We start from the raw sequence: 27673 nt of genomic DNA on the forward strand, positions 1-27673 counted from the left end.
TTCAGAGAAGTAGGAAGAGAACTCAGCTTTATTGACATCAAGCAGACTTTCTTCCACGCGTTCTACATCCAACAGTAATATAACGTAGTAAAGCACAAGGCGTATTAAAACATAGCCAGTTCTAAGCAGTCGGGATATTTCCTGTTATAGAAAAGAAGTAACCTGCCCACAGATTCACATTAACATACACGGTACATTAATATCAATCTCTGCTTCATACACCAGGCTAAGGGGCATGTGTGCATACAGGCTGCGGCCCTTCAGCAAACTGACTCTCACAACAGCATCGGCGGGAGGTGCGAGACACCCCTGACGATGAAGGAACAGTGCTTTTATAGCCGAGACCATGAGGCTGTCTCCTGCAGTCGTCTCGGGGGTCACACCCCGAAAGCTGAGGCCCCTGCACAGTGTAGCTGTTTGTAAAGCAAGTCAGGAGACCCCAACACAGCATCACTCGCCACAAACCACCGTCTCTCCAAAAATAAGAACTGGAGAGAAAAGGACATGAAAGCTGGGTCACTGAACTCAGTAACACTGTTCTGAGTCCAGAACTGAGGCTGTGTGCTGACTTTTGGACAGCTGACTTTAGAGTTCAAATATTTTATGCAACATGAAATGAACAAAGGCAGGTAGCATGGCTGGCATCCATGTGTGGCCACCCACAAGGACAAAGCGATGGACAAACAAACTTGGGTGTAGAAGGGCCAGTGAGACGACTGCTTTTGTTTTAAAAAACCAACTTATCAGTTTATGCTCGTTGCCCACAAACTAGATTAACCTACTTTTTATTTAAATTTTCATTATCTATTTGGCTGCACAATGTCTTAGTTGTACATGCACGATCTTCAATTGTAGCGCGTGGGATCCACTTCTGTGACCAGGGCTCAAACTCAGGCCCCTTGCATCGTGAGCATGGAGTCTTAGCCACTGGACCACCAGGGAAGTCCCCGAAGTGAGTGCTTTTAACAGATCTCAAGCGATAGCTGCCACTCTTCATCCATTAACGATATTCTATAAAACAATCCCACTCAAACTCTGTGGAGCAAGCTTCTTCACTGCTGCAAATGGAGACAAAAGATTCAGCTCCTCCCACACCTGCGTTCCTGTGGACTCCGGGCAGCTGCTCAGGCTGCCGGCTCTGTCACCGAGGGACCAACATCAGGAGTGAGGGACACAACCAAATGCCTCTGGACCACCATCCCTCCGACACGGGTGCCCACTAGCAGCGGCCAAGCACACTGATCAACCTCACTGGGAGGGCGGGTAACGCCTAAGCTTGGTCAGTGTCCCGCAGGCCACGGACGTGACGAGCAGAGCACGACGCTGGGACAGGAACCCTGCTGGGCCCCGTCTCCCGTGTCAGCAGGCTAGGTCTTGCTCCGCCGGAGGAGCGTGGCGGTGGGACTGGGGCCGCCCTGGAACTTGAGGCTCTGTAGGTTGACGTGGGCTCCGTGTCTGAGCAGAGTCTCCACTGTCTTGGTATGTCGGCCCTGGGCGGCCAGGTGCAGCGCGCTGAGGCCCTGCTCATCGGACAGGTCGAGCACGTCGGCGCTGACCAGCTCCTCCACCACCTCTGAGTGCCCACCGGCAGCAGCCAGGTGCAGTGCCGTCTGGCTGCGGGGCCCCCGGGCCAGCATGTTGGCCCGCTCCTCCACCAGCAGCTTGACGGTTGCCAGGTGCCCATTGCGGGCGGCCAGGTGCAGAGCAGTGCAGCCCTCTGCAGTCACTGCCTCTCTGTGGGCGCCCCGGTGCAGGAGCAGCCTGGCCGTGCTTGTGTGGCCCGTCTCTGCGGCCACATGAAGCGGCGTCTGCGCCAGCAGGTTGCACACATTGACATCGGAGTGTAGGTCAATGAGGACACGGGCCACACGGTAGTGCCCGCGCTGGGCAGCCAGGTGCAGGGGTGTCCTCCCGTCCAGCGTCTGGGCGTCCACGCTCACCCCTGGCTGCTTGGCCAGCAGCTTGACGATGGGCAGGTGGCCCTGCCAGGCGGCGTAGTGCAGTGGCACCCAGGCGTCCTTCCCCGGCAGGCCTGCATCCACGCCACGGCGCAGCAGGATCCGCACAACGCCCTCCTGGCCGTGCTGGCAGGCCACATGCATGGGCGTCCGGCCCTCGCAGTCTGCCTCATGCACGGAGGCATTCTTCTCCAGCAGCAGCCGCGTGCTGCCCTCATCCCCGTTCTGGGCCGCGAAGTGCAGGGCCGTCCACTGGTCCTCATCTGCGGCGTTGACACTGATCTTCCGGGCCAGCAGGAGCTCTACGATGCCCCGCACCCGTTTCTCCACGGCCACGTGCAGCGGGGTGGAGCCCCTCCTGTTGGTGAGGTTGGGGTTGGCATTGTTGAGCAGCAGCCACTTGACACAGTCCTCCTGCCCGGCCTCCACGGCCAGGTGCAGCAGACTGGCACCCCCATCCAGGACCAGGTCCACGTCCTGGGGCTGCAGGATCTTCATTAGCCTGCTGGTGTCCCCACTCATGATGGCGTCCACCAGCTTCTTCTTCTGGATGTCCGTGGTGCCAAGGTCTGCGGGGAGAGCAGATGCAGGGGTCAGACGGGGCGGCTCCTGAGGTCTGGCCGGTGTTTGAACGTAGCTACTGTTTACCTGAAATCGCTTAAGTGTTTGTCCATGCGGTTTAAGACCTAGTGGGGAGACCTCAGGAAGGTCAATGAATATCCCCAACATGCTCTTTTGTCAAATTGCAAAATGAAATCATTCCAGCTATCCGATAAAGTTGTGATTAAATAAAGGATATAAAATTCAGGCCCTTGCTGGTGCTCAGCAATGGCAGTGACTGCTAACGAGGGAGAGAGGGCAGTGAACACAGAGCAGGCAGGAGCCCCCGAGCCACTGGAGATCTGGCAGCTCCCACCCTGGGGCATCCCTCCAGGGCCAAGCAGCTGCCTGCAGCCCAACCTCCAAACAGTGCCTCCTGTCCCAGTACCACCACCTAGGATGCTTTCTAGAAAAATCCTCCAAGGACTGAGACTCCCACTTTAGAAGGACTGTTACTCATGATGTAAACATGTAAATGTTTGATTTATATGTTGTCTGGGCTTCTGATATGCATGAAACAAGACGCCTTCATGGGAAACATGCTCAAGGAGCCTTGCATAGGAGGAGGGGGTGCTGGGTGTGCTAAGAAAACAGAGTAAATGCAGCTGGGACTTGGTGTTTCAGCACAGGCTCCTGAGACGAACCAGTGACTGATCTAAGCATGAACACATCACCTGAAGGTACCAGACCCTGAGAAGAGCGCGTTCTAATGACTTTCTCCATGGGAAACAGGTGCTTCTTTCTTTCCAACCTCAGCGCTGACTGCTCACCTCCAATGCAGCCAGGCCTTCCCTACCTCTGCATCTTTGCAAGGTGTCTCCTTACTCAAAATGCTCTCTTTAATCCCAAACACACCACTCTAAAAATCCCAGGAGGGCCAAGGCATCTAGGCAAGGTCCTCATTCCAGGAAGAATTCCCGATTCCCCAGGAAGAGCAAGCTCCCCTTCCTCCTGAGGTCTGCACCCTCCCCACGACCCTCCGGCCACCCCTGTGCTACAGCCCTACACATGAACATCCATCTTTTCCTCATGGAAAGGAAATCTCACACATCGTCCTCACAGGAGATGCAGTGAGACCCTCACAGAAGGGCCCTCATGCCCAAGGGCCAGCAACTGGGACAGGGCTGGAGCAGGGAAAAGTGCCTTCCAGAGAGAAAACCCAAGGTGTATAGTCAGGACCAGACAGTTATGACCTCCAACGACACTGCAGGCCCAGGAAAGGGGAGCCCACAAATAAGAAAGAATGGGTGTGTACCCAGCGTTGCCTGAGAAGGTACAGGGCTGACATTACAAAAGAGAGAGAGCTCTCCAGGAAGAGGGGGTCCATCCATTCACTGGGCTACCTGGTACAATCCAGCCTCTTCAACCTACACACCTGAGGTCAGTCCCTGCACGCGGTGTCGGCACAGGTGAGACCCTCCACGCAGCCAGGGGCGTGACCCACTCCCCTTACACCTAAGTGCCACCTGCTCATCCCGCGTGCCCCTCCAGTGTGCACTGACACCCAAACCCAATGAGCAAAGGGCTACAGAAAACACAGAACTGCAGCCGGGCCAAGAAACAAGACGCCCGATCCTTTTCAGTTGCTCACACCGTGCCTGCCCCCTCAGAATTAAACCCATTATTTCTCTGGTGTGGAGCCCCTGCTCACCACTCGTTGAAGGCTCCCTCTCGAAAGACAAGGACAGTGACCCTCGGGAGGAGAAAGCAGAATCCACAGAGGACACCCCCGAGAGCCTCTTGCCGCTGCTCGCTGACGGAAGTTTGGACTCGGAGGAGCTGCGGCTGAGCTCTTCCGGGCCCTCAAGGGTCTGGGAGATGCCAGAGTCCAGCTGGGACAGCAGCTCGGAGAGGCTGTAATCGTTGTCGAAGGTGGGGGCAGAGGCACGCTTCAGTGGGGTGGGCACGGGAGGCTGCGGAGACAAGCAGACAGAAGAGATGAGGCTCCATCCATGACCAGATGGGGCAGGATCAGGGGAACACGTGGGTCGCCCATGAGCCACACAGAGAATTCAACTCCTGTTCCCACACGGTGCTGGTGCTAAAGAGAAACGGAGGAAGGAGATGGTTTTGGGTAGGGTCCTAACACCCTGAACCTTCCTTGGGGCCATGCAAGGCTGGCTTGGGAGCTGCGGGTGCACAGGTGAGGTGTGGGGCCCAGCCCTGGGGAGGGCATGGCATTCCAGCTCAACACGTGCTAACAGGCCCTTCACAGGCTCTGTCCTGACAGCGGGGAGAAAGGCAGGTCCTGGTGAGGGATCAGAGCCTGCGAGGGACTCATGGCCCTTCCCTGAATCCTCCGACCCAGCGGCCTGGTGCGCCGAGTCACACCCATGTGCTGGGCCGCTCTTTTCTTTAGCGGGGGCCAGGTCCCCTCCACCGTCGCTTTGCCCCTGACCTGACACACACAGCCCTCATGCTCAGAAAGCAGACACACCATAAATGGTTACTTACCTGCCAGCCTTACACCCCGGCCAGGGATGATAACACCAGATAACACCTTATAAAGTCAGTTTATCAGCCTCCACTTTACAAGTCCGACTGCCTTAAATGTATTTATTTAGTTAGCATAGTTAGAATTTCTTATCACATCTTACATAACCTGTGTGGCACTCGTAGAGGAAAAACATTTATGGGCAGTTAGAAAGGCACCAATCCCCAACCTCGAGGTGCAGAAAGACACCCAGACCCCTGGAGCCCAGACCCCTCTCCCCAGTGTGGCCCAGCGGGGGCTTCAAGCAGCTCCCCTGGTTCAAAGCGCATCCGGGCCGGACTTCCCTGGTGGTCCAATAGTTAAGCCTGGGCCCTTTCAATACAGAGGGTGCGGGTTCTGTGCCTGGTCAAGGAACTAAGATCCCACATGCTGTGCAGTGCAGTCAGAAAACACACACACACAGTATCCAGGCGGCGGCTACTTAATGTCAGCCATGGGCCCACACTGCCCTTCCCTAAGCACAGACAGCAGGTGGGGATGGGATACCATCAGGCAGGAAACCAATCTGGGGCCAGCACACCATGGACCTACCCCTGCCCTGAGACAGAATTCTGCAGCCGGCTCTAAGCCTCAGAACCGGGCAGGTGGTTCAGGCTGGCAGGGCGTCTGCAGGAAGCAGAGACTCAATCCCTGAAGCTGATGTGGTGGAAACCAGGCCCCGGGAGGGTCCCCATTACCTCAGCCTCAGCATCAGGCGGGTCTCTCACATCTGGGTCTTGAGTTGTCTCTTTTACCTCCTCATCAGGTTTTTCGCACAGGTCTTCAGTTTCAGAAGTGATTTCTTTGGAGGAAAACACAATCGGGTGTGAAACTCAGACAATGAATTAGCAAATGAGCTACTTAAACCTGTGACCTTGGAGGGGACCAGCGCCTGCGGTGTTCAGTCTGACCGGTCAGCGCTGCCCATGCTGCTGGCCCCTGGCTAAGCTCACAGCGGACCCCCGGCACCCCCATCAGCAACCACATGCAGGGTCTGGCCAGACTCTAAAAGGAGCCACCGTATCCCTGTTTCCCCAAGAAGCCTTCGTCCAGGGAGCCCCGCTAGCCAGCCCAGCCAGAGCTTGTACCCCGATGGCCTGGGCTGCCAGCACCAGGCTGCCAGCACCTCGTTCACACTCATTTTCCTCCTATGTTTGAAATGTCATGATCAATTCCAACGGCATCAGGATCACTTTCCTAACCAAAGGACACAGCTGTTCCCTGGGGACGAGGCCCCAAGAGAAATGCAAAGAAGGCCACAGGCCAGTGGTCACATGGTCCCCAAAAGATACACTACTGTATCTGAACCTGGAACACCAGGCTCCTCGGGACAGCAGGCCACAGCCGGAAGTGGACAGCACCCCTCCCTGGCCCTGGGAGCTGGAGGGCCATGGGCAGGGCCCTGGGTGGGCACAGCCTACAGGAGGCGGGCTCACTCTGGCACTTCTGTCTGTGAATAGCCTCCTCGTCCAGGCTGCTGCCTGTCCCCTTCCTGGCCATCAACTCCATCCCCTGGGACGACAGCATGCATGTCAGGCAGCAGGGCTCCCGGAGCCCAGGGCGGGCGCTCACCTTGGAAGCTGGGCCGCTCCCGGGGGTCCCCGTGCCAACAGCGTTGCATGAGGCGAAGGAGGCTCCCGCAGGCGCGCGGCCGGGATCTGCAGACAGGCGGCAGCTCCGGCCTGTGGCCCTTCACCACTCTCACCATGATGTGCAGGATGTTTTTCTCGTCTGCAAAGGGAAGGTGCACAAGTCAGGGCAGCTCCCAGGGGCTGAGGTCAGATTTCTTATCTTCAGGAGGAGCGACGACGACCGTGGGAAAGTTTGGGCGCCCTCCCGGGAGACACGGTATTATTTCCTCTTCAAAGCACAGAGGTTTCTGAAATCCTTAACCTTGCCGGACACACCTGTCCTCTATGTTCCAGATGTTGGAAACCACCTGTGATCTACCGAGGGGAATCACTCTCTTGTATCACAGAGATCTTTCTGTGCAGCAAACTCAAAGAAAAATCAAGTTCAAAGGAGCAAAATATCTAACGGGGCAGATTCCAAAGGGGCCCAAACAGAGGAAAACTGATGAACCGTGGAGTCACACTGTCAGGCCCCAAGTGGCCCATAGCTCCCTGCAACGACGAAAGTCTTTCTGAATTCCTACCCCAAAGCACAGGTGCCTGGCGATGAGCCAGCTCCGGTGATGGTACATGGCTCTCAGTCCCTTCACACATGGGCTGTGTAAACAGGGACCCTTCTCCTGCAATTTGTAACGTTGGGTCCCACCTGGCCTCCTTTCTAACCCCCTGCAGAAGCAGGCACGGACCCCTCACCATCGTCATCCTGGTCACAGAATGAGGGGCCCAAGGCGACCCTCAGGGCCCAGATTTCCTCAATCAGCCTAAAGCCACACCGGCGACCAAGCAGGAGTGCAAGCTTCTGGTTCCCACCACGCCCACATCAGGGGACTCCCGAGATGCCGAGCCACAGGGGTGGAAAACTGGCCCAAAGTCACCGATGGCTGCCAGGAGTCTGCTCTGATGTTTTGTTCCACTTTCCCATTAAATCTTATGCAATATCGAGCTCAGGTATCTACATGTTATCTCCACAATAACTCAGACTTCCAAAACCCAGCAGGTCCTCTGGATAAAACGTAAGTCACCTAAACACCTGGAAGAGTTTCTGCTGCCAAACACAGACGGAACAGGTTCATAAGCCGCCTCTGCACTCCCTGGATGGCCCATTGACCAATTGATAAAGCACGGGCGCCTCAGCTCCCATGTTCCTTCCCATCATGTGTCTGACCCCAGGGGCCGTGTCCAGCAGACGGTGGCAGTCAGACGGGCACACAGCCACACTGAAAAGAACCCAGACCCTGGACCTCCGCGGAGGAGGCAGCGCCATGGAGACAGGGTAATGACTACGGACAAAACCCTACAAGGATCCTACTCTGCTTCTCAACCAGCAGACCTAGGGCTGCACACTGACTCTGACCTGCATTTTTAGAACTTTTTGGTCAAACCAGAAAAGATGAAGTAGCCCAGATAGGCTTGGAGAGGAAGAGGAAAGCTTTCCAAAATAAAGAGAAAAAGTACTTGACTTTTCCAGTAAACCAAGTCAAGGTACTGAAATCTCAAGGCCAGAAATCCACGTGGTGGGTGCCTGGTGGGTGCGGGGGAAGAGGAAACTCCCAGCTCTCAGGCTGGGCGGGCTGACCCAGGGACTCTGACCTGGAGGCACCCCTCTGCGGCAGCATCTACATAGTGATTCTGGAGACTGGCTGCCCCATAAGAAGAACACCCTTCACACAACTGCACCATACACTTCAACACAGTTCTGGTAGTCATTTCTGTTAGACATGTGCTTTACAACCAAAAATTACAAAATTTAAAAAAAAAAAAAAAACTAGCTGGAAATAAGTACAACAGACAAACCCACAGAAACAGAAAACAGGTGAGTGGTGATGAGGGGCTGGGGGCAGGGGGTTGGGAATGACTTGCCTAAGCGCCAGGGGGTCCAGGTGGGGACGGTCGTACAACACTGTGAGCTTAACACCACAATGCATAGCTGAAGTGATTAAAAATGGGAATTTTAGCAACTAAATGCTAATAAGAATTTCTTTTAAAAAATTGTAATGGGAATTATATGCTGTGTATGTCACACAACACAAAAGAATGAGCTGGTACCTAACAAGATCCACTGACTGGACCCCATCGGATCTGTGCCTTTCCCTGTATGTGAACTGCATGAAGAGATCACCTTTTTGGCATATGTGAAAGCCCGCAATGAGGTGGGCCGTGGGTCTCCGTGCTGATGTGCTGGGCTGGACAGAGCAGCCTCACCACCCCACCTGCCTGGACAGCCCACCAGCTCCACGAACCAGGGCAGCCCCCTCTGCGATTGGCAGGCCCTTCTTACACAGAAAGGACCACAAAGCACCCCCTTCACGGGGCCAGGAGAGACGGCTGCACCACCCCCGACATGTCCACTCACCTGCAAACGGCTTCTTCTGCGTGAGCACACCCCAGATCACGATGGCAAAGCTGCAAGGAGACGGGCACATTAGTGCCTACGAGTCAGATTCTCAAACAAAGCCAGAGCCCCCCTCCCCTAACACTGCAACAAGCTCAGGAAAACCACCCCCTCAACCAGAGTCTTCAAGAGACAGGGGGAGAGAGAGAGAGAAAGAGGACATGGAGGTATTTTTCATGAATTTTTTAAATGGGCAAATACTCTTATTGTGGGACGAGGCATGCTGGAAGCTCAGACTGGACTGTCGGTCCAAACAGCGGGAAGGGGTCCCTGAGAGGGAGCCACCCTGTCCCTGGACCATCAGCTTGTGAGGAGAACGGCGTGACTGCTTCATTCGCACCACGTTCTTGCAGACACGTCCACAAGATGCTGACTACAGCTCTCGGTGACTTGAGTAACCTGCCCACTGATGTCATCCAAGTGCATGGAAAAGACGAGCGGGCAGCCAGCTGAGCTATCCACAGCCCTTGGTGGTGATTAGAAGCTATATATACTTGTGTGGTAATACATATACAAATTGGGATGGCCAAAAAGTCCATTTGGGTTTTTCTGTAACATCTTACGGAATACAGGAATGAACATTTTGTCCAACCATATAAATATACATACATAAATGTGTGTGTGTATGCACATATTTTTATATATGTACACATATTTATCTATATATATAATATATACATACACAACACATATATATACATGTGTATACACACACACATACACACACAATCTATCTATATAATTGCTCTGGATATACCCCCCAAAGAGCTCAATCTGGTAAATTAAAAAAAAAAAAAGTCCAAACGTGGGCTATCAGCCTGCATTGGGTTAACAGCACCTGTTTAGAGAGACCCAAAAGTCCTCAGTGAAAATTAACTGAAATCTGCCAGTTCAAAAACTGAAATTCAACTCTGAATAAAGAGAGAATGTTATTCTCCCTAAACCCTACGAGCCGGGCCCAGTGCCCCCGTACTGCTCGCCTGCAGACGGACAGGGAGAAGCCCAGCAGAGCACAGGCAGGGCGGCTGTGGTCAAACCGGCCGGCCGGGACCCCAGGCAGCGGCGATGACACAAGCGCAGGGCTCAGGGTGACAGTCATCCGCGTGGACAAGAACCACAATGACGGGGCTTAAGTGCCACTCGCACCCGCCCGCCTGCTTTTCTTCTTCAAAAGTCTGAGGGATTAAGACCATGACCATTTGGGAAACGATGCCACCACGTGATTCCCGATTGTTCTCTGGCTCAGAAATCCCCAATGCTGCCTTGTGAACAGCCTCCAGGTGTCCACGTTCCTGTCACAGGTCAGTGATGCTCGGAAGGGTAAGTTCTGAGCCAGAGGGACTGGATTTGGGAGCCTGAATTCACATGCAGACAGCCGCACAGACCACTGAAAGCAGGTGGTCTCAACAGACACGTGAGGAAGCCCACCTTTCCTACAAACACCGAAGCTCTCACCAGGCAGGGGCTGCCCATCCGTTACGTAACCGGCTCTGACTGACACCAGCCATTCACGACCTCCATCCTAAGCGGCATCACCCACAGCAGAGAAGTTCCTCTTGTAAGAAAGTTCTGGGGTTGGGACTTCCCTAACGGTCCCTGGTTAAGACTCTGAGCTCCCCATGCAGGGGTCACGGATTCGATCCCTGGTCAGGGAACTAAGACCCCCACATGCTGCACAGTGTAGCAAGGAAAGAGAAGAAAAGAGAAAGTTCTGGGGTGGCTTGTGATCACCGACTAAACGCCCTCTCATCTGGACTGAACCTCTTATCTGACGGTACCCGGGAGCCCTTGGGAAAGCCCCGTCCAAACCCGAGGAATGAAGGTGCAGAGCCGGCCAGGGCTGTACACCTGGGGCCCACCTGTACACGTCATGCTTGGTGTCAAAGAGCCGGCTCTTCTCCCGGATGCGCTCTGGAGGGAGGTAGGCGATGGTGCCGAATAGGCCGTCCATGCTGAGGTCATGCGAGTGGGACAGCCCGTTGCACTTGGCCAGCCCGAAGTCAGAAATCTGGAACAGAGCGGCGAGGAGGGGGCTGGTCAGGCTTGGCTGGCAGCGTGCCGAGCGAGGTGGCCCGGCTGCCGCTTCAGGACGTTTATCATCATGTCCCCTCAGCAGTGTTGGGGGGCGCGGTCCCCCAGCCTGGCTGTGCAGGTCCCTTCACAGGACCGCAGCTCTCACGTCAGCTGCACTCCCCGACCAGGCAGGAAGGCCCGGCCGGCCAGGGAAGAACCAAGCCTGAAGACATTAAGGGCTTGACGGGTCGGGAAAAGATGACACTATCAGGAAGGAATTCACTGGGAGAGGGAACTGAAGAATTACGGCTTGTCTGTGGGGCGTTGTGTCTGCCCCGTCACACAAAGGGAGGAAGCGGCCCTTCGTTTTCAGGTGTTGGGGCAAAGCAGTTATGCAATCTCGCAGCTGGGGAAGCGGGCAAGTGGTGGCACGTCCTTTAAAAGGAAATATGTCTTCAGAAGCCCTTTAAAGCGAGCAGAACACACACGACCAATCTGTCCTCCACGCAGAATGTTCTGGGGACAGACACTTGCTGTCTGCAAACACACAGCATCCCAGCGTCCTGCACCCAGCTCGTACACCGCCCAGCCCACCAGTCCAAGGGCACCTGTTCCCAGGGGCTTGGCCCTCACACCCCCCTGCCTCCTCGGCTCCTGGGACAAAGGTGCCCACCCTGAAGGTCTGGGGAAGCCACAAGGGGGAAGTCACTGCAGGGACCCACCGCCCTCCAGCCCCCGACCCCGGCTGTCAATCAGAGCTTGGTGGTGTTAAACGCCCCTTGCTGTTAAGCCACACTTGCCGGCAGGTGGAAAATGGCCCCTTTATAAATTCTCCTCTGAGCCTCATGGATTTTTCTAAGCCTTCTAATTAATTCTGGGCTCCTCCTCAAACACACCTCTGGAGTGATCGGAAATGCGGCTGAGTCAGGCCTTTAGTTCTGGGCTCACCTGCCCACAAGGCAAGCCAGGGGCCTGGTGTCATCACCGCTGAGCGAGGGAAGTTCATGACTGGGGGCCCGGGCCTCACATCTGCGGGGGGTGGGGAGGGTGATGGGAAGAAAGCCCGCAAGACTGGACCTGGCCCCCTATTTCTGCAGCCAGGCTGTGCCAGGGTGGGCGTGGGTCCATGCAAAGGAGGCCAGTCTGGCCACTTACGGGCTTCCGACAGCTCTCCGTTCTCTGGCCTCCAAGACACTTTCCACTCTGAAGAGCAAAGGGCCAGCTCCCCACAACAGACCCATCACCCAACCCCACGGCTCAGGAGGAGAAAGCAACACAAGGGAACAGCTGGACGAGTGGTAAGTGTCAGGACCAGACTCTCAGAAGCGTGCTGGCTGCCCTTTCTTTTTATTTCTGCTCTTTTCAGGTACAGCCAGCTGCTTCATGACATCCGTGGCGAAAAGAAAATATGCATAATTCTATGTGAAAGCCCTGGCGTCAAAATCAAACTCAGAAATGAGAATCCTCTGATGCCCGCTGACCCTCCGGCCCGCCAGACTTCTCCACCTGACCTTTCTCATCTCCCCGTCTGTCCCCAGGTTCCTGGAGAGAGGGACAGAGTGGCAATCCCGGTGAACAGCAAGTGTCTACAATTCACAAATGAATTCACACTTAGTGTCCACCTTGGTACTGCCCAGAGCCGGTGTTCACACAGGCCCCAAGACACAGCCCTTCCCCAGCCGGGCCCAGCTGGATGAGGCTAACAGAGAGTAACCGAATGCAGGGGCGGGCTGCGCCACCTCGGGGAGAAGGCCATTGTGGACCACAGAGGACAGGACCCTGGGTGTCCCTCTGAACACAGTCTGGGCTGAGCAACCTGGGCCTCAAGTGTAGCCTGAGGTTTTAAGTCGAGTTATTGCATTATGAAGTTGAAATGGGTTTACTGCTTAAAATTAATATTTTAGTAGTGACACTTTGTATACTTAATATCAAGTATTCATTTAATATTAAGCGTCTTGAATACTCATTCCAAAACATAGTGGTTGCTGTGAAATTTTCAGTTCCAATCCTCCTATCTATGGACATTAATGTAGTCTGGAGGGATCAAGGGAAGGGGGTGGAGTGACAACTTATCATCTTATTTCAAGATTGCAGATTCCAGTTATATCACTGCAAATAACCATCAACTAAGAACTGCCCAGAAATCCAGTGGATGACTTAGAACCTCAGACCAAGCTCCCACTGAGCCATTCCTGAGGATGAAAGAAACGCAGACTATAAACAGATTTTCTGCTGGTCTGGGGCTATGTGTGGTGACCGCCCCATAAATAGGGAGTCATGGAGGAGTCCGTTCCTGATCTCTCCAGGGAAGTGGGGTGGTACCCTGGCTGTGTCCTCAAAGTGGCAGCATCCCTCCCCACCTGTTCCCAGCCATCCCAGGTCCTCCATGACAAGCCGCATGGTCCTTTACGGAATGTTCACCCACTTCCTAAAACTGTCAAAAGTGCCAGGCCTGCCAAGCCAGGGGCTGCCAAGTGGAGGAAGAAGAAAGCGGAGGGAGAAAGTGCTCAAACCGAGGAGCCTCAGAGCCGACGCAGAAACACACAGACCACAGGGACACCAGCCCCGGGTGCCAGCGAGTGGCACTCTCCACCCTGCTGGGCGAGTGTTCAGTCCTACTGTGCGCCCAGCATCAGGACCATCCCTGGATGAAGGTCAACATCCGGTATGGACAGAACAGAGGGACTGTGTCCTGGCCATTCCAACTCCATGGGCCAGGCGCGGTGACCCAACAACAGGGCCATCACCCCACCTGCCAGGGGCAGAGCACGGGAAGGCTGTGCTGCTGAGGAGGGTGCTGGGAGGAAGGTCACCATGGTCCTACAGGGCGTGGCCTCCCGGCCCAAACTTGGCTATCAGCAGAGGAACCTGCACCGTGGGGAGGGAATGGGCTGAAATACAAGCCCCGCCGGGCCCACTGTGGTCCATGATGCTGAAAAGACGGCTCTGCAGGCCGGGCTGTGCCCACTGGGGACTCCCTAAGAAAGGCGCATTTTATTCCAGCGATATCTCAGCAACCCTCCCACACCCTGTACTCTAATCCAACTATGTCTGTTTCCCCTGCCCCTAAAACCCAGAACTTTCCATGACTTCCTCCACCAAAAGGCTGTTCCATGTGTGCCCCCCAATCCTGACTGGTCCTCTCTGGAGACCAGTCCCACCCAGTGACACCCCCACCCTGAGCTGTTCTGTGTGTGCCCCCCAATCCTGAACACCCCCACCCTGAGCTGGAGTTACAGTGTCTCCTCACACTGCACCCCGGGGGCTGCCTGGGCACCTACCACCACTACCCACTCCACCCCTGCGTGACAACGCCTGCCACCCATTATGTCTGTGAGCACCCCATGTGTGGCAGCGGGTTGGGTGACGGACAAGGGCTCCAGGGCCCCCGAATGTGGTTCTAACCTCTGCTCAACCATGTACAATGGGACAACACGGGCCTTTGACTCAACCCTCCGAGCCCCAGCTTGGCAGGAGCCACCGTTCACGTGGTGTTTTCCTTGGGAGATGTGGCAGCGCTCCTGCAGGTGGGGTCCTCTGCAAACAGCAGGGACCTGTCCTCACCTCCCCATTCTTGGGCATATTCAAGTTTGAGATCCAAGGTCTCACACTGACTGGGTGCCCATGGACCCCAGGCTCCCAGTCACAACCCTGTAATGTTCATGGGGGGGCAGAGGGTCCACACGTGAGGCCAGCACCCCAACCAGAAGGAAGCAGGACTGCAGGGGTGAGAGAGCTGGGCGGACCAGGAACCACCCACCTGATGTCTGTTTTCTCAATTCCCTGCTTCACTTTAGCAGGAGTGTACTTCGAATTTCTGCTAAAATCTGATCATTGAGTGACATCTCCTTAAGGACACATTGTAGCTAAACATCTGTTGTGAAAACTGATTTCCCCATGGGTCACAGGTGGACTTGGCCAGAGCTCTGTGCCTGTTGCAGAGTCAGGATGCAGGCGGTGGGTGCTGCGTGCAGGGGACCAGCCTTCCTTCCAAGGGTGAGTGAGGATGCCAAGGAGCCAGAGGGGACCCAGGCCGTGGCATGCGGGTCTTCCCACCAACTTGCCTTCCTGAGGCATGGGGAGGCCGTGGCGGCTGGGTGAGCCCTAGAACCCAGGTCACCTCGTGCCCTCCATGGACAGAGATCTTCAAAGAAATGCAAACCTGAACGCACTAACAATGGCCAATCCCAGCGGGCGATTTTTAGTTATATTATACCTCATGCTTTTCTGCTTTATAAACTTACCGAAAAAAAGATCAGAACTAACAGGCCTTGAGTGAAGACAACAGAAGTCTCGGGGTGTCATGGAGAGAAGCCCTGAGTCCTTCCAGGGCTTCTCTCCATGACACCCCGAGACTCCCATCACCCCAGGAACCACCAAGGGGAAACACAGCCCCACCGGGCCTCACACAGAGACGGCCAATCCGTGGTCCACTTTCTAACCTGATTTTGTCAGATGGCCAATCAGCCCAGACTCCTCGAGTCCTGATCCAGAATGTGGGGTAGGGTGACCTGTGTTCCTAAGAGCCCATTTTCCAGCTACACCATTGGGGCATTTGGACCAGCCACACACAACAACAGTGGGGGTCCTGATGCTGAGAGAGCCTCTGTTTCGAGTTCTTTCCTGCAGGAGAACCACCTCCTCTTCTGACTTCTCGCTGGCTCTGAGGTTCCACCACCTTCCCCACCCCAGCCCCAGAGCACCCAGCCCTCTCTGGGCACCCCCACCTTGACATGGTAGTGGGTGTCCAGCAGGATGGCGGGCTTGAGGTCCAGCCTCCCCCTGCACCCCCAGAGCATGAGCCCTGCCCGTGCACCCCCACCTTGACATGGTAGTGGGCGTCCAGCAGGATGTTGGCGGGCTTGAGGTCCAGGTGCAGGAGCGGCGGGGCCATGCAGTGCAGGAAGTTCATGCCCACGGCCGTCTCATGGATGATGCGGAAGCGCAGGTCCCAGGGCAGCGGCTCGGAGGCCAGCAGCTTCTCCAGGGAGCCGGTCTCCATGTACTCCATGACCAGGCCCACGGGCTCCCGGCAGATGCCATACACGGGCAGGATGTAACGGAACTTGGCCATCTCCATCTTCTTGGCTTCTTCCAGGAGTTCCATGCGCTCCCTGGAAAAGTTCAAAGACATGAGGAACATGGGGGGCAGCAGTCGCCTGGTCGCAAACACGGGCACCGCAGCCAGGAGACAATCAGCTCCATACGGCTGACAAAATTGCTAAAACGCATGTATGCCTATGTACAAATGCATGGGTGTGTGTGCACACATACACACAGGGCTCACTTTAGTGTCAAATACAGTGAGACCCCTACATACGATAGAGTTCCTTTTGAGAGCATGTTCGTAAGTCCAACAAAGTGAGCCTGGGTACCCAACTAACACAATCGGCTATATGGTACTATACTGTCTAGGTTTATAAATACTTTTCAGAAATAATATATTAAAAAACAAACACAAATTAAGAAAGAAAACATCTTTTAACCTTACAGTACAGGACCTTGAGAGCTACAGTGTACGGCACGACAGCTGACACACAGGGGCACATTCACATCTTTGAAAGTTGGCAACTTAAAGGTTCGTATGTAGGGGACTTTCTGGGCCCTCCAAGGCCTTCGGTTCCATGGTTATTCAAACACAGCTACATGTTTTGGGGTTATCAGAGGTGAAAACAGAGACTGATTATGATCTGAAAACTCTCAGGCAGCACTGAGTCAGTGCAGGCTCTGGGCTTCAGAGGCGGCGGCCAATGCTGACAAATCCTTCACTTGGGATGCCAGAAGGGACGTTCAGGTTAAAAGCTGTAATGAACTGTCCACCCAAAGAGCTCAGCCCCCTTCTTTTTGAAGCCCATCACTCCATCCGGCCTCGTCATTCCTGACCGCAACCCCACACTGAAATCCACAGAGCACTGGTCTCGAGCAGGGTCTGCAGAGACCACTGTCCAAAAGCCGCCTCCTCTTTAAAGCCACTGTAGTAAATTACACGTAACACGGTATTTATCACTGTGACCATTCACAAGTGGGCAATTCACAGGCATCAATATCCATTCACGAGCTTGTACAATCAACACTACTCTCTCCACCCAAACTCTGTCATCATCCCAACAAAAGTGTCTGTGCCCACCCCAACAGCAGCCCTCCTCGCAGCCCCCAACCTCTTTTCCACTTCCCAGAACCTCTATGGACTTCACATAAGTGGAATCATACAATACCTGTCCTTTAGTAACTTGCTTATTTCACTCATCATGCTTTCCCGGTCCACCCATGTTGGAGCACACACCAGAAGGTCACTCTTCTCAGAGCTGAGTAACATTCCACTGTAGGAACCGACATGCTGTGTTTATCTGCTTATCTGCCGATTGGCACTTGGCTGGTCTGCACCTTTCAGTTACTGGGACTAATGCTGTACATTTATACACACAGGTGGTTCAAGTCCCCGCTTCTATCTCTTGGATATACTCTGAGAAGGAGAGTTGCCCGGTCATGTGGTATTTCTATGTCTAACCTTTTGAGAAACTGCCGAACTGCTGTCCACGGCCAGCTCCTATTTTGTAAAGGAACTCTGGCTGGGAGTCTTGCCCATCCATTCACGTCCCCAGGGGCAGGGCAGCCTCTATACTCAAGGCAGAGATGCGTGGCCAGACTCTGTGGGCTGCAGAGCCTGAAACATTCGCTCTCTCCTGTCAGAAAATCCGCCAAACCCGCTCTATGTCACTTCCTGGTGCAGCCCATGGCCTTACAGCCTAGCACCCAGGGCCTTGGTCAGGGTTAGTGTGACGGGTCAAAGTCTCAGGGTGCATTCAGGAGACGAGGCTGAGGCCCAAAAGGACAGCGTCTGGCCACCACAGAAAGGACCTGGGAGCTGACTGAAATGCAGATTCCTCAGCCCTGCTCCTGGGGAATGGGCTCTAGGTGGGTGCCAGGAACCTGTTTTCTCCAAAGCTCCTAAGGGACAGTTCAGAAGCACACAGCCCATGGAGGGCTAGGAACTGAAGCAGAAAGCAGCACAAGAGGCCGCAGGGACCCCTCCCCACCAGAAGGCAGACTCCCACACCAGCCACCCCACCCAGACCCAGGATGGCTGGTTCCCACCACAGGGGCTCTTCTGGAGTCTGGGTGCACCTGCCCGCCCCACCTGCCCCTGGTCCCACTTCTCAGCCTGCTGGAGAATCAGAAACCACCAAGAAAAATGAGTCTGTTTCTCACCGACCAGCCTCCTCTCTGTGACCACAGCTCACTCCCAGGCTCCCCTCACAGGCACGAAAGCACTTCCCAGGGTGGGGCCACCAGCAAGGAAGAGCCGTGACATGCTGACACCGGTTCTGGCTCTGCCCTCAGTGGGCTCGGCTGGACAGCATCTTAGCACCTCTGCCTACCTGTCCAGCCCCTGCTTTTGGGAGGGGAGCCCCCCGCCCCGTGAACACTCACCAAGGTGGGCGTCTCAGGGAGAAGATCTCTGGATGTAGACCAGTGGTTCTCACCCAGGGACAACTTTGCCTCCGGGGACACTGGCACTGCCTGGAGACATGTGGGTTGTCAGAGCTGGGGGCTGCTGGCATCCAGTGGGGAGAAGCCAGGAGCACTGCCCACCCCCTACCCTGCATTGCACAGGACAGCCCCCAAGGCCAAGACTTATCCAGCCCCAAAAGCCAAGGGTTAAGCTTGACAACCCCGGCAACAGAGCTAACGCATTTTTAGCCAAATTTAAAATAAACCTCTACAGCCTGGAATCGCCCACTTCAGTACTCCCAGCATTTGCTTTAATTTTAATCTGTATCCAATTAAAATTCATTTATTGACATATATTTACTGTGTATCCTCTACATGTTAGAACTGATGACAAGAAGACCTTTCCCTGCCTTCAGAATATTTACCTTCTAGGGGAGAAGATGGAAAATTACCCCCAAAAGAGAGGTGTCATTGAAAAATCCAAGATCTTTGAAGGGAAAGAACAGGGACCTGGGGAGGTTTAATAAAGGGGGTCCCTAACTTGGGTGGGCAGAGGGCAGGCAAAAGTAAGGGCTTATGAGGAGGTCACAGCCCCACTTCTGCAGGGGGGCCCAGGCTAGGAACCACGGGAGCAGAGGGGCTATACACACTCAGGGTGGGTGACCCACTCAGGGAGGTCACCAGGGCCCTGGCTGCCAGAAGTAGAGGGGGCGCAGGCTGGTCAATGTGGGGCTCATTTCTGAATGAGAATCATTAAGGCTTGGTGATGGATTGGATGTGAAGAGGGAGGGAACAAGGATGGTCCTAGAACGCTACTGGGAATCACTAGGCGGCTCCCCATTCAGGGAAGCAGCAGGAGGTGAGAGGTAGGAAGGGTTGGCGTGGGTTAGTTCTAATCAGGTGCAAGGAGCAAGAGAACCCTACTTACTGGCCTCAAGCACAAGTGTGACAGGTATCAGGAGTAAATAAAGACACGACTACAAAACAAAACTGAGCTAACTCGCCTTAGTTTGATGCGCTTCCTAAGCACTCTGGTTAAAGAGCCAATGAATGGACAGACAGCAGGATGCCCACAAGAGCCCCTGTGGGGGCCCCAGACTGGGCTGAAGCCTGGGTTCAGATGCCTGGCCCCAGCCAGCCCCTCCCTGCAGCCGCGCTGCTTGCTGGGCTCCAGGATGACCTGCAGGCAGACCCCAGCCCTGTACCCACTCTCGAGGGACATCTATACCAGAAAAGGGCTGGATCAAGCATAATTTAAAATAAAGGTAGTGAAGGACAAGGAAGCCTGATGTGCTGCAGTCCATCGGGTCACAAAGAGCTGGACACGACTTAGCGACTGAACAACACAAGTCACTTAAGGATCGGAAATGGCACCCTTGGTCCATCCCCTTCTTCCTCCTCCGGAGAGACCTCACGTCACCTACACTAACCAGTTCAAGCACCCTCCTCTGACACTCACTACCCAGTGGTGGGGATCAGCACTGGGGCTGCTTCTGTTCCCTACTGAAGAATCAGTTTTGTGACTTGTCTGGTCCTCCTGCCTTCTTTCATATTCTTTTAAAGTGACTGGTGTGCCACTGCTCCCCACCAGCACGAGTCCAGCATGCAGCACTCACATGGCCCTGACATGTTTGGCCACGGGATGGACAGAGACACACTTTCCCCGGGAGTCCCCCCCCCAGGCCTGCAGGCTTCCAGGCACTGCTGGTTCCAGAGTTTACAGGCCAGTCGCTCAGAGGACATTCTGAGAGCCAGCCCCAGCCCCACCCCCCTGCCAGCCTGACAACAGCCAAGGAGGTTGTCAATTACACTGAGGCTGAAGGTCTTATGAAGAGCGGCTCTGTGCCTCTCAGCAAAAGTGTTTGGTTCCATTTGCCCAAAGGGCTGAATACATAAGACGCAGGTGACTTCTGATGGCAGAGTTTGAGTTCGTTAGGCTTAGAGGAGCCGCTAGGCAGCCCCACCAGCCGAGGTCAGCAGGTTCCCAGCTCATTCCCCTGCCCCGGGGCCCTTCCCGCCAAACTGAAACCCCCATTAACCTGACTTTGTTTAAGCGGGGTGGGGGGCGGCCCTGCAGCTATCTGCTCCATAGAGTTGACTGTGGCTGGAATGTTCTAAGACTGCCTGTACCCTTTCGGGAAGCAACATCAGGCAGGCTTTATGACTGACACAGGTCAGTGTGACCACTGACCACACATCCCAGGACAGCTAGAGGAGGAAGGTGAGATATCCTGGAAATGAAGTCTGCATTTCCAGCGACAAATCACCTTCTCCGTGACAGCTCAGTCAGAAATGCCTTAAAGCCGAGGACCCTACCCTGGCTGCACCCACCGGGGAGGGGAAGGGGGTTCCAGGACCATGCAGCAGGGGGATCAAAGGAACCCGGAAGGAGCCCCTCACATGGAACTGGGGGCGGGCTGGCCGAGCCCCCTAACCACCCTCATTGTTCAGGTTCAGGAAGGTCGACGCAAAAGGTGTTCGTCCCATTTATCCTCTAGGTCTTTCTTCCCCGGGCCTCTGGTACCGTGCCAGGAGCCCCCACCCGACCCCACCGCACACCTGGCAGTATCAGCAGTTCAATAAGTCAGGGCTGGGCTGGGCCCTTTCCGGGAGCTGCTGGAAAAGACAGGAAAGTGCTTCGTACACAGAATGAAACCACCACTGTGTTTTCATAAATTTAAATGCACTTTTCCTCAAAGCAGTGTTTCCAGTTTATGCTGATAACAACACACAGGACGGAGATTGGATACTGTGATGGCTGCTACTACTTAAGGACCAGGAGAGACTGTCAAACAGGTCCCAGAACCCAGGTGTAGGACCGGGCCAGGGGCCTACAGGTGCCCAGACTCCTCACCATCCAATCCCATTCCACCCAGCGAGGGATGAAGCTCCAGCCACCAGAGTCCACTGACATCAGTTCAGTTCAGTCTCTCAGTTGTGTCCGACTCTTTGCGACCCCACGAATCGCAGCACGCCAGGCCTCCCTGTCCATCACCAACTCCCAGAGTTCACTCAAACTCACGTCCATCGAGTCCGTGATGCCATCCAGCCATCTCATCCTCTGTTGTCCCCTTCTCCTCCTGCCCCCAATCCCTCCCAGCATCAGAGTCTTTTCCAGCGAGTCAACTCTTCGCATGAGGTGGCCAAAGTATTGGAGTTTCAGCTTTAGCATCATTCCTTCCAAAGAACACCGACATCAGTCTTCATTAAACCCCAAAATGGTGACGTGCTAAAAGCGTGTCTACAATTAGGCATAATTCAGTAGGGCTGGCGTCATGTTTCTCTTCTGTAATCATTTCAATCACATCTCCTTTCTCCCATTTGGGGAAGGGTTGCTGTTTCCCAGCAGGAATGGGGGAAAGCACCCCCGCCCCACCCCTCTTGCTCCAAGACGGAACACCAAGCTGGGGTCTAATTTGTTAAAGTCACTTACTCAGCACCATTTAGGTCAGTACAATCTTTCTTCTGGCTGAAACCCTTTTCCCCCACCCCAGAGAAGGCGGGGGGTGGGGAGAGATGAGAAATCTCACCAGACTGATCATTTTTTTCTTTCTTTTGATATTCATTTGACAGTGTCGGGTCTTAGTTGAGGCATGCGGGATCTTTTGTTGAAGCCTGAGCTGAGCTGCCTTTCGGCTAGTGGGATCTCAGTTCCCTGCATCCCTGAATCAGGAGTCTTGGCCACTGGACCACCAGGGAAGTCCCAAACTGATTATTTCCAAAGGACCTTTTTTGGAGAAGCCATGGGGTTCTCCTCCAGTCTCAGGCAGAAATTCTAAAGACATCCAGCCATATCTGGAGGCAAGTACCTTGTGGGGAGGAGGGGAGAAAAAGGGTCCTGGGACTCAGGCTTCTGAAAAAGGAGCCTCAGGAAACTGCGGGCAGAGGAGGAAGGGTGGAGGTGCAGGGAGGCACCTGGTAACAAAGAGCTCCTCAGAGGGAGAGCGCTGGGAAGCACCTATGGGAAGAGGCAGCAGGAGCACCATTTAATCATTCCTGAGCCTCCCGGCCCGGCCTCCTCTCTGTGCACCAACCCAGTTACGTTCCCAGGGAGCCTGCAAGGGGTTCCCACACTGCTATTTTTAAAACTGACAAGAACCAGGCTTGTCGGATTGTCGGCTCTGTATGTACAAACCTGGGGTTTGCTCAGGCTCGCCCCAACGAGCCTCGGCCAATCACCCAGCAGCGGCTGGTGCTCAGCTATCCCAGGCTTCCTCTTAGCCAGGGGTGGGGGCCAGAGGAACGGGCCTGCAGGGCTAGTTCTCACCTAAATGGGAATGCCCCCCCTCAACTAAGCCCTGCCCAAAACCTCAAGATCCCCTAATGAGGGTCAGCTGGGAGGACACACGTCTCCCCTGAACTACCAGACTACCAGATGTCCCCATGAGAGGGGGAGATGAAGATGAAGGGGGTATCAGTTCTCCCAGGTCCCCCTTGGAAGCTACCTTGCAGGTGTTCCTCTGCCTGCTGCAAACTTCAAGGGGTGGCTGGGACCAGGCGGCCCCTGACTTTCTTACAGAGAAGTACCTGCTCACATAGTCTGGGGCAGCCTGCTACTCTGAGGAGCCCTCAATGGGTGCTGGGGATCAGGCCCCGCTGTGGCCAAGGGATGGCATGAAGACTGGGGCCAGGAGACCCCAGCCTCCCTAGAGGGAGAAGCGGCTGATGAAAATGAGCCCACACCTGTACCTGCAGTGGGTCCCAATGTAACCAGTGGAAGAGGCCCTTGGAAGGAAAAGGTCAGGCCCTCATGGCAGGGGTGAGAAGTACCAGCCTAAAAACAGGTGAGACAAGACTTGGCCAGGAGGGGCACGGGGCTGGGAGCTGCACCCAGGAACCTCAGTTAAATCAACTCCCCGCTCCAGGAAACATCTTGCAAACAGAAGGGTCAGGATGGTGGGCAGCTCATCAAAAGAGCATGGAGCCAACCTGTGGAAATCTGGCCGGACACTCCACCATTCCAAGATACGGATGCAAGCCTGCTCCCCCTGCACCAATGAGGGAGGGGCATGAACTCCGAATGAGAATCTCAAACCAAAGCGTCAATAATTAACTCTGAAGAGTTTTCTTTACAAAGAGCAGGGGTTTGACCATCTTCTCAATCAGAGGAATCTGCTGCTAACGCAGAAGCCAGCCTGCTCAACTCAGCCTGGCAAAGCGCAAGAGGTGAATTCTTCCGCTGGGCAATGCTGACCTCGACCCAGCTGCCCAGCACATGCCTCCACCTGCCTATTTCAGGCAGGGCAGGAAAGCCTTCCAGTTACAGGACAAAACACTTTACAACCAGGCCATGCAAGATCCTAAGTGGCCTGCCTCACGTGGAGAAACCCGACCTCCAACTGGGCCACCCAAGAAACAAGAAACAGGGCCTGGATGCTGGAAATAACAGATCCTAGGGAGGGCTGATGAGTCAGCCTGGGGACCTGCTTGTTTACTCTGCTCTTCCAACACAATAAGGTGATGTTAAAAGCCCTCGCTGATGAAGAAAACTCGGCCAGAAGACTCCAGCAGACAAATAAATGCCCCCGAGAGCATAAAAATATCTACACAGTGGCAAGAGTCTTGCCTTTCAGTATCTAACTATGAGCTGGCATTCAAAGTGATTCAGATTTCATCAAAATAACCACAGCGCCCCTCCCAGACTGAGAAGCTCCCAGGATCCGAGGCAGAGCTTCTCAGGCTGCTCACCTTTGAGCCAGTGATATTTGCACGACACTTGGCACCACTCTACTGAAATTTGAGGCTTAGAGCAAAAACCCACCAATATTTCTGCTGTATAATCTCTTAGGCCAGGATGAAAACGCAGAAGATGCCCAGGGCTTCCTCCTATCGAGGACCACGGGCTGTGGCAGCTCGCACTGTGATTCTGCATACCACAGTCCAGGGCTCGCACTGTGATTCTGCATACCGCAGTCCAGGGGGCACACATGGCCACCCTGGAAATGAGCATTGCCACCACTGGGGAAGGGGTGATGGGGGGTGGAGGGGGAGGGGAGCTAGAGTTTGCAGGCCCCATCACTCAATAAGCCGAGGATTAGAAACCAGGTCTCTGAGATAGCAAAGGAGTCACCTTCCTAGTCTGTGTCTGTTCAGGGCTGACTATAGAGACAGCTCTCCAAGAACCCACCTGTCAATGCAGAAGACCCAAGAAACACTGGGTTCGAACCCTGAGTGGGGAAGATCCCCTGAAGTAGGAAATGACACCTCATTCCAGTATTCTTGCCTGGGAAGTTCCATGGACAGAGGGGTCTGGTGGACTATAGTCCATGGGGTTGCAAAGAGCCCCAACTTGGCAACAAGCATTGTGTGGCATGGCTCCATACAAACCACAAATGCCACACAACTTCCATTTTGAATGCAAACTTCACCAAAGGCTAAGTAATTTAGATGCACTCAACTAAAGCTTATAAATTATTAAAATGCAACCATAAACAGTGAACAACCCCCAGCCAAAAAGAGCTGCTTCTCAAGACTCTCCTCCCATCTCCCTCTCCCCTAAAAGTACACACAGACCATAATCCACCGGCTGAATTTAACTGGGGCAGCTCTGGTCCTTTCCAACTGTCTTTATTTGAGCGCCCCTGTTACCGAGGGACAAGCAGATATCCTCCCAGCTTTGGATGGGGAAACCGGGGTCTAGGAGGGCGCCGTGGCCCGGCCACAAAGTGGGTAAGTGCAAGGCCGCTCCCCAGAGGCCTGGTCTGGAAATGAAATCAGCCTAAAAGACAGTGTGCGACCAGAAAGCGCCTAGTGTTGTAACAAGGCTCCCGGGCCACCTGCCGGACCCACCGCCAGGCCCAAGCCAGGTAGAGACTCTCAAGTGCTAGGGCGCTGAGGAAGCCTGGCCAAGCCAAGTCCAGTGCTTCCGACCGAAATAATTACAGTCTTCCACCAATTTGTGCTCCAAAGTAAATTACTAAGTAAGTCGAACGGAGTCTAACTCACTCACAAAGCCCAGATCCCCACACGGCAATTTTTCTAAGCCGGGAGCAAACCGCAGCGCCAGGGTGGGACCTGGGCGGACCGGACGCGCCACCGAGGGTCGAAGATGCAAGGCGAGCTCGGGACCTTGAAAATCCGGGGCCCACCGGAAGCCAGGTAACAATACAAGGCACTCAACAACTCCTTAGGCGAACGCAGCTCCCCGAGGGTCTCCGGTAGGAGCAGCCTCCCGGGACCCCGGCGGTCAAATAGACCCGGAGCTCGCCAAGCCGCCCCCCGCGTCCCTTTCACCCATTCAGCGGCGCCCATCCCGCCGGGGGCTCACGGCCTCTCCCGGCGCTGGGTTTTCCTGCCGAGGCTGCCCCGGAGGCCACTCGGGTGGAGAGAACGGGAACGCCCGGAACCCAGGCTCCCCACCGCCCGCCCAGCGCAGCCGCCCCTGCCCGGGCCGCTGACCTGTCGTCGACGTGCAGGCTCGGCGAGCACTTGATGGCGAGCCATGTCTTCCAGTGGACGTGGCGCACCTTGTACACCTGCCCGAAGCCGCCCGAGCCGACCTTCTCCCAGCCCGCGAACTCGCCCGCGTCGAAGGTGCGCAGCAGCCCCAGGGCCCACGGGCCCCGGCTCTCGCCCTCCATCGCGCGCGTCTAACCGTCGCCCCGCGCCGCCGCGGCCGCCCAGGTGCCAGGTGCGCGCCCCGCCCGCTGACATCATGTCCGCCGCCAGCTCCGCCCCCCCTCCGGCCCCGCCCCCCGAGCACCAGGTTGGGCAGAAAGACCCACCGGACAGGTGGGGTCGCACGGCGCCCAGCGAAAGAAGGACCTGGCGGCGCCCGCGTGTGTGCTGCGGGCCTGCGTGTGTGTTTAGATCATCGTAGAGCCATACGCAGTTGTAAAAAATAATTCACTCTGCCAAAGTGCTATCACTTTACAAAATTTTGCAAAAACAGAAAAAAGTAAATATTGACTTTGATACAATCCGCCCATCGTATTCAGATTTCTCCTATATTCTTTGTTAGTAAGAAGTTCTATACAATGTTACCACTTGTGTAGATTCGTGTATCCACCTCAAACTACCTTATGTTCCCGCACAGGAATCACAGCGTGGGAGCTTTTGGAATTGGCTTTTTGCACTCAGCATAATTCTCTGGAGATTCATGTCTCACTTTTTCACACGGAAGTTTCCACTTTGAAAGTAACTTGTTTTGTTTTTCAATTACCCCAGCAGAAAATCTAAAGTGCGTTCCTAAGACAACAGAGGTTCCCATCTTTTCCTAGAGAGCAGCATCTTTTTACATATAGAAGCGACCATTTGAAAAGATGCTTTTCCACTTTTGGGAGAGAAAAAAACAATTCCCCTCCTGAATGCTCCCTGTTCTTGGAAAGATATCTGGATCAGAGGTCAAGAAGTCTGACTGCGAACTACCATGTCTAAAATACCACTCATCGAGTATATGGCTGAGCGATGAGAGATTTATTTTTGGCCAAAGAGATGAATAATGGGAGTAGGATGGGGGAGATGAGGAGCATTTTAATGACATCAACTGTATTTTTGTGTTAGTCACCAAAAAGGAGAGGTTGATCTTGGGCAGCATGTGGAAGCCTTAGCTTTCACAGACCTTACCTTCCCATAGGCACATAATCTTAGTTCACAGCCAGTACCTGATCCCCGTTTTATCTTCTCTTTGGCAAGTACTCACACACTGAAACAGGGCAGTGCTTGTTCCGGGGCCTCTTGGGAAGATCAGGAGGCTGTATCCTTTTCCATATAATCTTGAAATCAACATTGATCTCCCTGAGACTAGCGTGGCAAATAGTTATCTCAAGCTTGCTCATAGCAAATGTAACTAACATTTTAAAAATAATTGGGATTTAAGATATATAAAGACAAGTTGAAACATATAACATGGTCATTGTTTTGAGGGGGAAGAAAACAAAATTGGGTAGAAAATGAGTCTCTTGGGCTCCTTCTGCCACCTTTCTCTCAGCTTCCTATCAACTCTGGAGTCTCAGCTACAGGAAGTTCAGCAGGCTTGGTGACTAACAGTCCACACCAGTCTAGTAATAAAACACACCAATTTCATTTCTTTAATCACCTGCTTGCCTCACTTGACAAATATTTATGGAGTGTCTGCCACAGGCTCAGTGTTGGCCTCCTGAACTGGGGATCCAGAGCCCACAGGGCCCTGCAGAGCCAGCCCCCAGCTGCAAGT

The 27673-nt window shown here is 54.4% G+C and overlaps 1 protein-coding gene across 1 annotated transcript; it reads right to left on the bottom strand.

The window, feature by feature from the left end:
* On the bottom strand, window positions 1-26115 carry RIPK4 (receptor interacting serine/threonine kinase 4). Its single transcript, XM_055569721.1, has 8 exons — window positions 25918-26115; window positions 15890-16181; window positions 10914-11062; window positions 9016-9065; window positions 6604-6762; window positions 5730-5833; window positions 4210-4471; window positions 1-2527 (listed from the first exon to the last, which is right to left on the bottom strand). Exons 1-8 carry the CDS (start codon window positions 26097-26099, stop codon window positions 1368-1370), a joined length of 2358 nt encoding a protein of 785 aa, XP_055425696.1. The 5' UTR covers window positions 26100-26115; the 3' UTR covers window positions 1-1367.
* Window positions 26116-27673: the final 1558 nt, after the last annotated feature.

This window comes from Bubalus kerabau, chromosome 2, assembly GCF_029407905.1.
Source record: "Bubalus kerabau isolate K-KA32 ecotype Philippines breed swamp buffalo chromosome 2, PCC_UOA_SB_1v2, whole genome shotgun sequence".
NCBI lineage: Eukaryota > Metazoa > Chordata > Mammalia > Artiodactyla > Bovidae > Bubalus > Bubalus kerabau.